Genomic DNA, 12,347 nt, shown 5'->3' on the forward strand with positions numbered 1-12,347 from the left:
AAATTAATCGTTATTTTTTTATTATTTATATTGAAAATATTTATCTTCTTTGTTTCCTTCAAATCAATATACTAAAATAAATGTCCAATTTAATTAAATTAAATAATAATCTAAAATTAACAGATTTTTTGACTTAATTGTATTGTACACTGCTAAAAAAATTAATTAACTAATTAATTATATGAATGTAACATTGAAAATAGGGATTATTATCATACCATAAAAGTTAATTTGAGATCATAAAATTAAAATAATTGCATTTTGAAAATAGATTAATATTTGAAATTTGAATAAATTAGAACTGACTAAAAACTATTCTGTCAATAATTCTTCAAATATTGATCTTTTCTGCTATGGGATTTTATCCCTCTTGCAAATATGGCATGTAGATTCTTGTTTGGTTTTATCATCTGTAAGAATGATCTTTCCCAATTGGAGATGATCTATCTCAAATATAAACCAGTACTGAGCTGTGGGCCCGGTATTTTGGGAAACATTGGTATATATGATACAATCTCTATGTACTTTATATAATTATCGTCATGAAAATTTCAATACTTCATAGTAATACTTGTAAACGTCTTGGCATATATAATTCTTAATATGATTTTGCTTGAAATATTAATGAATTTAATACAGTAATACCTCGACTTACGCTACCCCGACTTATGCGAACCTGGAGTTACGCGATTTTCAAATCTCGTTGATTCGTCTTTTGTTTAAGTGCCACGCAACTCTTGATTACTCACTCCCCCACACTATTGTTCAGCTTACATGTTTGGACGTGTCATGCGGAATTGACACATAGCTACAATTTATTTTGTGTTATTTATTTCTGCGTTTGTTATATCTACGGAGACTTGAGAGACTCTATGTGGTGATTTCTTGTAACCGTGAACGAATCAAAAGATGAAATAAGATTAGCGAGAACATTTATTAGCTTACATACATCCGACTTGGATTTTATACAAATTGTAAAATTATACCCCGACTTATGCGAATTTGACTTATGCGGTTATCGCTCGGTCCCACCTATCGTGTAAGTTCAGGGTATTACTGTATTAATAAACGTCCACAAACAAAACCTTTTTTTTATCAGTGTTGTATTTGGCACAACACCGATAAAAAAAAAAAAAAAACGGTTTTGTTTGTGTTTTTTTCTTTTGTTATAGAATATATTACAGTTAATAATCTTTTATAATTTTGTATCATTGAATATAAAATGAAAATTTTTAATTTTTCAGAATTACTTCAAGAACGTCACTTTCGGGCTGGACTGAGACTACTCCTTCAGGAATAAAAACAACATTAAGACCAGGAGAATGCCCACAAGGCTATTGGTATTGCTTGGCTGATAAATATTGTATCAGTGAACAAAGAAAATGTGATTTTAGAGTAGACTGTAGTGACGGAAGTGATGAAAATGAGTGTGGTAAGCTTCTTTATCACGTTTCATATAAAATTTAATTACTTTTCTGTAGAAAAAAATATGTCTTAAATTTTTTATATTGTTATGGAGATTTATCACTTTCTTGTTTATTGTTTTGGTGTTTATTTTGTTAGATTAATTATAATAGTTTAAAAAATTGATAAATAATATTTAACTGAAATTATTATTATTATTATTATTATTACAGTAGAACGTTGTTTATCCGAATCGATTGGGGTTGTTCGGATAACTTACTTTTCAGATAACTGATTATGTACGAAAAAATATATTAACCTATCCCATCCTGAAATTTTTCTCTGTTGCGTATCGCTTTGCGTTGAATTTTTGTCGATGTTAAGCCTAATGTAAACTTTTTAAAATAATAATCATGGCTATTGTATCGTTAAAAATTATTTCTTTATGTTTTACAAACGAGATAAATACATTGAAAAATATAAAAACAAATAAAAATTATACTTTAGGCCGACTGGAATTCTTTTGGATAAACAACGCTCTACTGTATTATTTAATAATTTCATTCTGAGCAAATTTTATATATTTTGCTAAACTTTGCTCAGAATAATGTTTTTGGATTATTTCAATCATTTTCTAGCCTGTGTCATTGAAATTCAACCATACAATCTTTGTTTAATTACTAAAATAATGAAGTAGACTATTGTACAGTAGGACGGAGAATTCACCGAGTTCAGCATTATAAATGCTTTTTTATCGCAAGTACTTTCGACGAATTTATAATTGTCATTGTCAAGTGAATAAATGCTTTAAAAGAACATACAGAATATACTGAGAAGAAGAACAGAACACATATTTTCAAATTAAAATATTTGATAAACCGCTAAGAACAAGCGACTAATTTTCGAACACGACAACGAGTATAAATTCATTGAAAGTACTTGTGATAAAAAAACATTTAACGCCAAACTCAGTGAATTCTCCATCCTACTATACAATATTTGGCATGCATATTAATCTATATTATACTGTTGTTATGTATGTACTCCAGGGGATAACCCATACCGAATTGCTTCTTGACCTAGTTAGGTGACCCCGCACCTCTGACCTTTCTCGTGTTCATTTTTCTTCGGTCATTTGTGCATTAGTGTTGTAACACTTAGACCTGGAGGCACAAAGTTACGTTTGAATATCACCAAGTTACATTCGTATTATAATAAAGTTAATTATATACATTAACAAGTAGTCGTTTATTTTACAGGTGCAACAACTGTACAGTGATTAGTTCAATTTTATTGCTAAACTACTTAAATTTTAAGATATATTGAAGTGATTTGAAAATGTTTGCCATTAAATAAAACTTTTTATTCCACATAAAGAAGTTTCATTATTATATTAAATTTAATTTCTAACTTTACCTGTCTTGTTGATAATATAAATCAACAGAAGAATAATTTATTTATTGTCTATTTCACATTAATCTATTATTATAATAGTGCCATTTATAAAAAGATAATGAGTGAATGTTACAAATTTTATTAAAAAATCAATCTTAAAAAGGTGGCATTTTTTTAAGAATAAGAGGGAATGTCATAATATTTCAAATGGCAGTAAACAAGTTAGAAAGTTTCTTTGTTGTGTTTAAAAATTTTATTGTGTTAAGTCAAATAAAGAAGTATTGTACATAAAAAATACAAGTTACATGTAATCATTAACTGTTACTTGAATTCAGTACCACAACTAGTAAGGTGCAATGGGTGCATAGTTAAATTTTAAAAATAACCAACTATTTGTATCGTATTTGTTTTTAAAATACTTTTCCAAAAACAGACAGAGCCAAAACTAAAATCTTGCACAGGGCAGATGAAAAACTAGCACTAACAATATCCGTTGTTAGTGATATACAGTTAATCTCTAAAAATGGATATAGTGAGTAATGCTTATAACAGCACTTGGTCCCTTCATGATTGTTATAAATGAGTTTAACTGTATATTGATACAACATACAGTTAAACTGTGTGTTGGAATACAATCTGGATTACAACAAATATTTATGTCTCATTTTAGAAATAATCCAAATAATAAAATATATTTCTGTATTAAAATTGAGTGTGTTGAGCAACAAGCTCAAATAATAATAGTGAGAAAATTTACCACATTTATTCCATTAATAGTCATTCTCAAATAATAGTTGTGCCCAATTTCCAAAGAATAGAAATAACAGTTACTTCTAATAAACAGCATAGTTGCAAGCTGAAAAAAGTTATGAACAACATACTGTTTATTAGAATAAATACAATACTCAAGGCCAGCTCAACGAGTGAGGAGACAAGGCAACTGACACTGGCAGTACTCATCATTGGTGATTCTACTAAATTTTGAGTAATTAACATCTTAATTTAAGGCATAAGTAAACTAGAATGTCAAATTATTGTAATAAATACTTTTTAAAAAATTAGAATTCACATAGTTGATCATAACTGAAATACTTTAAAGGATTACTTAAAACTCAGTTTTCAAATTTGGTTTTAGAATCAGTATGAATTTTAAAATATTTAAAAGATATATTCAGAAACAGTAGACTCCCCTGTAACACGGGTTCGTATAATATGGATTCGTATAAAACAGAAAAAAAAATTGCGATCATATTTGTATAAACACGCTAAAAGAGACTCGTATAATACGGTAAAATGTCATCACCAACTCGTTGCGACAGGATTGGTCGAATAGCAGATATTGCACAAACCGTTGAGTTTAAACGAGCAGCGGACCTACTAAAAACCATTTATTATTTAACGGCCATAAAATTTATATTTATATTAATGATGTCTCCAAAGTTCAGCAAATTTTTTGCAGAAAAATAATTTATCAGGAAACGCACCCACCCGCCGTTCGATGCACCGCTCCACGACAAAAACAAGCTTAAGCAATGCCGTCGTCGAACGGTGCNACAGTTAAACTGTGTGTTGGAATACAATCTGGATTACAACAAATATTTATGTCTCATTTTAGAAATAATCCAAATAATAAAATATATTTCTGTATTTTATATTCAGTAATACCTCGACTTACGCGAACCCGGAGTTACGCAATTTTCAAATCTCATCGATTGGTCTTTTGTTTGAGCGCCACGCAACTCTCGATTACTCACTCCACCCACACTATTGTTCGACTTACATGTTCAGACATGTCGCGCGGAATCAACACATAGCTACAATTTATTTTGTGTTATTTATTTCCATGTTTGTTATATCTACAGAGACTCGAGAGACTCTATGTGGTGATTTCTTGTAACCGTGAACGAATCAAAAGACAAGATTAGATTAACAAGAACATTTATTACCTTACATACATCCGACTTAGATTTTACACAAATTGGGAAATTATACCCCAACTTACGTGAATTCGACTTACACGGTTATCTCTTGGTCCCACCTATCGCGTAAGTTCGGGGTATTACTGTATTTTATTATTTGATATTGAAGCAAGTTATATTGGTTTATTTTGACACTGTTTATTGATTACCTTATGTATTTCATAATGAAAGATATTACTTTTAAAATATTTTAAAGTGTTTTAATTTTAATTCATGTAAAATAAATTTTTTAAATTATTGATATGTACTTATCAGTTTCATAAATAATTTTTTCAGTAAAACCAAACTGCACATTTATAAATAATAACTTATGTGGATGGAAAATAAAAATCAGATCAAAACAAAGATATAAAAGAGATATAAATGATAATATATTCACTTGGACTGTCACCAAAGCAAGTGATAGCAAAATAAAAGTAAGTATACAATATGTGATTCGATTTATATGTCAAATTTTTTATTATTTTTATTGATTATTTGTACAAAGTGTTAAAAAAAACAAAAAAACATAAAGAACTGAATAAGGTTTTAGTAGAGTTATTTAAACATTCGAAATATGTTAATAAAATTTGAAAAGATGATATCAAGTGTAAATTGTAAACTTGAGTATTAGAATATCTTATCTATAGTCTATTCACACTTACATCTTTTGGGATTAAAAAATATCATTCTTTCCACCCCATTCATATAATTGGCCATGTCATTTGCATTACAGTTTTCAACATGCATAGAACACAAGACAAAATCTGTAATTATTTGACATGACGACAACATTAAATATTGCCTTCAAGTAAATGAGAAAAATCCCTGTAAGTCAGGAGTCCGACAGGTTTCCACCAATGGAGGAACTATCGGTGATATTTATAATTGCATGATGGATAGGTCAGAGTTAAAATGATTGCTAGTTTCAGTCACTAACATTACAACTGGCTTTATTTTGATTGACTCTTCAAATGTGAGTTCAGAAAGTGTTTTCATTTTCTGAACTCGCATTTCTTCTGTATAGTTAACAAAATGTCAAATTTAAATAGTACTTTGTGTTTGGGAGAGAAAGTGACTTTCAAATAAAACTAATTTATTTTGCGACTAAATATTCCAGTAGCTATTCGTAGGCTTGTATCCAGTATGGGCTTCATTCGGGTGAATTTGTTTACGTGTGGAATGAAATAAGGGAGAATGTAGTATAAAAATTAAACAGTAAACACAAGATATGTCTGGACATTAATATTTTTATTTCTTCGGTATTTAAGCTCTCCTTGTCTTTTATATCAAGATTGAAGTTGTTAATGAAACATTACATAGATTATAAAAATTTCAATAATGAATAACAATTATTATATTAAATTTAATTTCTAACTTTACTCACATATAGGATTAGAAACTTAAACATAGCCTCTCATTTTAACCATAATTTTATGTTTCACCTGATGTGTTACAAAGATCAGAATATTCTTAGTCTCCAGTATTTGTACGAAAGAGATTCTAATCAGGACTCACACTTGCTGTTAGTCAAATTGTTTTTTGCAAATAAAACTGTTTGACAAACAAAATCAGTGTGCATTCATCAAAATGTAAAATGATCTCCCACAGTTTTTCATCAGACTCGAAGTGATGTTTTCTAGCCTCAATTCAAAGGCTACTTATCATTAGTCAATGTAGTAATGATCATTCCTCTCATTTTTTGTAAGCTGAGCATTGGTCTCTCATTGGTAAGATGCAAAATGTCATTTCACAAGATCAGTGCTTTGTTAGTAAATACTGTAGATATGAATAGTTAGCCTATCTACAGTATTTGTTGTCACTGTGAGATGCCAATGGGGAGGAGAAAAAAGAATGTTTAATTGAAGTATTACAAAGATGAATGAGGGATGCAAGTGTAATATGGATGTGACTGTCAACACTGAGACAGGTCACTTTTACAAAGTAGTTCATTTATTTGAATAATATGTAATGCTTACACAATTGTGGTCAAGAATTTCACAAAGACAAAAAGCAAAAATGTGAAAAGTTCAGTCTGTAATTCACTATTGTCAGTTATCCGATGGAGATCAGACAGCCAGGGAAAGACTAGTTGGATGTCATATATTGTGATTAGTAGAACAAAGATGAAGTTGAAGTACACAAACATATGTCCCTTTTTCCTTCCTTAGTCTGTGTCAGAAGACAAATGAAATGAGAAAGGGAGAATGGATTCTTGTTTTTGAAATTTAAAGTTTATAAAGGTTTTATCCCTGAAATAAGTGATTTTATTGGTCTCAATTTTCTTTCTTCACATCAGTGACGTAGCGTGGGTGTCAGCCGCCCAGGGCAAAGGAAAATTTTGCCGTCCCCTTACTTAGGTATCTCAATTTAAAAGACTAAAATTCAGCTTCGTCACAGAATAAGTAATGAAAAATTCTGTGGTAGTGTTGCCACCTTTTTAAAATCACTGACCTGGACAGCAGGTGAGGTTTGTTTGAACAGAAGTTCCTGATGCATGCATATGTCATTTTGCAATGTGAAGAATAATGTGCAGTGCGTTCCAGTTCTAAATCAGTTACAGTTAGCAACTAGGGAGACTTGGGTAGGAGTAACGTAAGTAACCTAGATGACTTAGCTCTATTGGATATTGGAGGTGTATATGAATACAAATGAAGCGTACAAACAAAATAAAAAAAGAAAAGGGTCGACAGGTTGCGCACGATATCCCTGGGAAAAATTAATAGTTCACCCAGACAGTGAGTCTATTCTAATTTGTAACAGTTTGAGCAAAAAAGTTTAGTATTTGTTGCGTCTACCAATACATGAGTTAATAATATGTATCTATCAATATAACTTTTCTGTATTTAAGAACCATACAATATTGTTTTAATATGAGATCAGGCTGAAATTTTTATGTTAATTCTACACAAAAAAAATTGTTGATTTTAAAGAAAATGTGAATGCAATGAATATATTAATTTTCAAGATTATTTCTTATAGCTTTGTGACTTGTTCACTGGACATAAGGACTTATTATAAATTACTGTTGATGTAAATACATTTAAGGATCTTGATAGTGTGTATATTGTAGAAAAAGTCTTGGAGTGTAGATTGGGCATAGATCTGCAGTCCAGGGTTTCAGATTACCCAAATCTGATCTAAACTATTAAGTTTCAAAGTGACCTTTGAACTTTGTTTGGGGAAAGTGACAAAAAAACACACACACAAACACCTTTTGACAAGCAAAATGTAATAAAACAAAACTGTCACTACTAGACCTTGAGATATCAGCCAATCCAGTAAGATAACAAATCTAATTCACATGTGTCCCAACAGCCATAGACTATTATGACTAATTTAACCAAAATTTCCCAAAGATCAAATCAAATCAATTTACAATAGTGGGACTAATAATAACCAAGTTACAATTATATCTAAAACTCATAAACTAAATATACAAACAGTATCTTGCCAGTAGATGGCTGAACACTTGTGAAGTCTCAGTGCTGTAGTTCCTTGAGCTTTAGTTGAAGCTTCATACATCTCTTTGCACAAATGTCTCTCTCGGCCCAGTGCCACTCTCACTTGAGCTCGGAAATGTCTTCCACAGTTCGTCCATCTTGAATACAAACAATGGCGTAACACCGGACAAAGTATGATAACAGCACGTAAATTGGGGTGGGCAGAGAAGACAAGAAAAAAATATGGCAAACTGCTACAAAACTCTAAGGAATCATATTTGACTAACCATTTAGCATCAAATCAAAACAAAATTAGACACTGTACAAAATGTATAATTTTGCCTGTTTAAAAGAACAATTTAAATTCTATGGAAAAGACTAATTATTTAAAAGATATGATTTTTGATTTTTCAAAAATAATTCTTAATGACTTAATAGGTTCAGCATGGATTATGATGTCTTATAAACAGGGCTGTGGAGTCAGAGTCGTGGAGTTTTGGTGTTTTAGCCAGAGTCGGAGTCATCAAAAATCCACCGACTCCGACTCCTTTTACTTATCAACTTGTTATGTATATGAAACGGAGTTGGATGGTAAGGAAAAGTCGTAGTCGGTAGATTTTTACGCGACTCCACAGCCCTGCTTATAAACCATAGTTTGAGTTTTAATGACACTTGTTCTTTTTTAAATGTTTTTTTAAATTCAACTTTTGGTTTTATTTATTTATTTTTTCACAACTTCTTAATATTATGTTAATGCTAATATAAATTAATTATGTTCTTTATTAAAATTATTCCATAGGCTAGGCTTCATTCGTGTGAATTTGTTTACGTGTGGAATGAAATAAGGGAGAATGTAGTATAAAAATTAAACAGTAAACACAAGATATGTCTGGACATTAATATTTTTATTTCTTCGGTATTTAAGCTCTCCTTGTCTTTTATATCAAGATTGAAGTTGTTAATGAAACATTACATAGATTATAAAAATTTCAATAATGAATAACAATTATTATATTAAANCGGTTTTGTTTGTGTTTTTTTCTTTTGTTATAGAATATATTACAGTTAATAATCTTTTATAATTTTGTATCATTGAATATAAAATGAAAATTTTTAATTTTTCAGAATTACTTCAAGAACGTCACTTTCGGGCTGGACTGAGACTACTCCTTCAGGAATAAAAACAACATTAAGACCAGGAGAATGCCCACAAGGCTATTGGTATTGCTTGGCTGATAAATATTGTATCAGTGAACAAAGAAAATGTGATTTTAGAGTAGACTGTAGTGACGGAAGTGATGAAAATGAGTGTGGTAAGCTTCTTTATCACGTTTCATATAAAATTTAATTACTTTTCTGTAGAAAAAAATATGTCTTAAATTTTTTATATTGTTATGGAGATTTATCACTTTCTTGTTTATTGTTTTGGTGTTTATTTTGTTAGATTAATTATAATAGTTTAAAAAATTAATTAACTAATTAATTAATTAATTAACTAATTAATTATATGAATGTAACATTGAAAATAGGGATTATTATCATACCATAAAAGTTAATTTGAGATCATAAAATTAAAATAATTGCATTTTGAAAATAGATTAATATTTGAAATTTGAATAAATTAGAACTGACTAAAAACTATTCTGTCAATAATTCTTCAAATATTGATCTTTTCTGCTATGGGATTTTATCCCTCTTGCAAATATGGCATGTAGATTCTTGTTTGGTTTTATCATCTGTAAGAATGATCTTTCCCAATTGGAGATGATCTATCTCAAATATAAACCAGTACTGAGCTGTGGGCCCGGTATTTTGGGAAACATTGGTATATATGATACAATCTCTATGTACTTTATATAATTATCGTCATGAAAATTTCAATACTTCATAGTAATACTTGTAAACGTCTTGGCATATATAATTCTTAATATGATTTTGCTTGAAATATTAATGAATTTAATACAGTAATACCTCGACTTACGCTACCCCGACTTATGCGAACCTGGAGTTACGCGATTTTCAAATCTCGTTGATTCGTCTTTTGTTTAAGTGCCACGCAACTCTTGATTACTCACTCCCCCACACTATTGTTCAGCTTACATGTTTGGACGTGTCATGCGGAATTGACACGTAGCTACAATTTATTTTGTGTTATTTATTTCTGCGTTTGTTATATCTACGGAGACTTGAGAGACTCTATGTGGTGATTTCTTGTAACCGTGAACGAATCAAAAGATGAAATAAGATTAGCGAGAACATTTATTAGCTTACATACATCCGACTTGGATTTTATACAAATTGTAAAATTATACCCCGACTTATGCGAATTTGACTTATGCGGTTATCGCTCGGTCCCACCTATCGTGTAAGTTCAGGGTATTACTGTATTAATAAACGTCCACAAACAAAACCTTTTTTTTATCAGTGTTGTATTTGGCACAACACCGATAAAAAAAAAAAAAAAACGGTTTTGTTTGTGTTTTTTTCTTTTGTTATAGAATATATTACAGTTAATAATCTTTTATAATTTTGTATCATTGAATATAAAATGAAAATTTTTAATTTTTCAGAATTACTTCAAGAACGTCACTTTCGGGCTGGACTGAGACTACTCCTTCAGGAATAAAAACAACATTAAGACCAGGAGAATGCCCACAAGGCTATTGGTATTGCTTGGCTGATAAATATTGTATCAGTGAACAAAGAAAATGTGATTTTAGAGTAGACTGTAGTGACGGAAGTGATGAAAATGAGTGTGGTAAGCTTCTTTATCACGTTTCATATAAAATTTAATTACTTTTCTGTAGAAAAAAATATGTCTTAAATTTTTTATATTGTTATGGAGATTTATCACTTTCTTGTTTATTGTTTTGGTGTTTATTTTGTTAGATTAATTATAATAGTTTAAAAAATTGATAAATAATATTTAACTGAAATTATTATTATTATTATTATTATTACAGTAGAACGTTGTTTATCCGAATCGATTGGGGTTGTTCGGATAACTTACTTTTCAGATAACTGATTATGTACGAAAAAATATATTAACCTATCCCATCCTGAAATTTTTCTCTGTTGCGTATCGCTTTGCGTTGAATTTTTGTCGATGTTAAGCCTAATGTAAACTTTTTAAAATAATAATCATGGCTATTGTATCGTTAAAAATTATTTCTTTATGTTTTACAAACGAGATAAATACATTGAAAAATATAAAAACAAATAAAAATTATACTTTAGGCCGACTGGAATTCTTTTGGATAAACAATGCTCTACTGTATTATTTAATAATTTCATTCTGAGCAAATTTTATATATTTTGCTAAACTTTGCTCAGAATAATGTTTTTGGATTATTTCAATCATTTTCTAGCCTGTGTCATTGAAATTCAACCATACAATCTTTGTTTAATTACTAAAATAATGAAGTAGCAACTACTGTACAGTAGGACGGAGAATTCACCGAGTTCAGCATTATAAATGCTTTTTTATCGCAAGTACTTTCGACGAATTTATAATTGTCATTGTCAAGTGAATAAATGCTTTAAAAGAACATACAGAATATACTGAGAAGAAGAACAGAACACATATTTTCAAATTAAAATATTTGATAAACCGCTAAGAACAAGCGACTAATTTTCGAACACGACAACGAGTATAAATTCATTGAAAGTACTTGTGATAAAAAAACATTTAACGCCAAACTCAGTGAATTCTCCATCCTACTATACAATATTTGGCATGCATATTAATCTATATTATACTGTTGTTATGTATGTACTCCAGGGGATAACCCATACCGAATTGCTTCTTGACCTAGTTAGGTGACCCCGCACCTCTGACCTTTCTCGTGTTCATTTTTCTTCGGTCATTTGTGCATTAGTGTTGTAACACTTAGACCTGGAGGCACAAAGTTACGTTTGAATATCACCAAGTTACATTCGTATTATAATAAAGTTAATTATATACATTAACAAGTAGTCGTTTATTTTACAGGTGCAACAACTGTACAGTGATTAGTTCAATTTTATTGCTAAACTACTTAAATTTTAAGATATATTGAAGTGATTTGAAAATGTTTGCCATTAAATAAAACTTTTTATTCCACATAAAGAAGTTTCATTATTATATTAAATATATATATATATATAT

At 29.8% G+C, this 12,347-nt stretch overlaps 1 protein-coding gene across 1 annotated transcript in view; it reads left to right on the forward strand.

The window, feature by feature from the left end:
- Nucleotides 1-12,347, forward strand: part of LOC111618205 (MAM and LDL-receptor class A domain-containing protein 2-like) — a 167,187-nt gene that overhangs the window by 96,193 nt on the left and 58,647 nt on the right. The window contains exons 42-46 of the mRNA XM_023359688.1: nt 1,245-1,432; nt 5,055-5,194; nt 7,726-7,790; nt 9,326-9,508; nt 10,771-10,958. Coding sequence (XP_023215456.1) covers nt 1,245-1,432; nt 5,055-5,194; nt 7,726-7,790; nt 9,326-9,508; nt 10,771-10,958 — 764 coding nt within the window. The remainder of the gene's footprint in view (nt 1-1,244; nt 1,433-5,054; nt 5,195-7,725; nt 7,791-9,325; nt 9,509-10,770; nt 10,959-12,347) is intronic.

This window comes from Centruroides sculpturatus, unplaced genomic scaffold (genome assembly GCF_000671375.1).
Source record: "Centruroides sculpturatus isolate CEXI.00-Female unplaced genomic scaffold, Cexi_2.0 scaffold124, whole genome shotgun sequence".
Taxonomy (NCBI): domain Eukaryota; kingdom Metazoa; phylum Arthropoda; class Arachnida; order Scorpiones; family Buthidae; genus Centruroides; species Centruroides sculpturatus.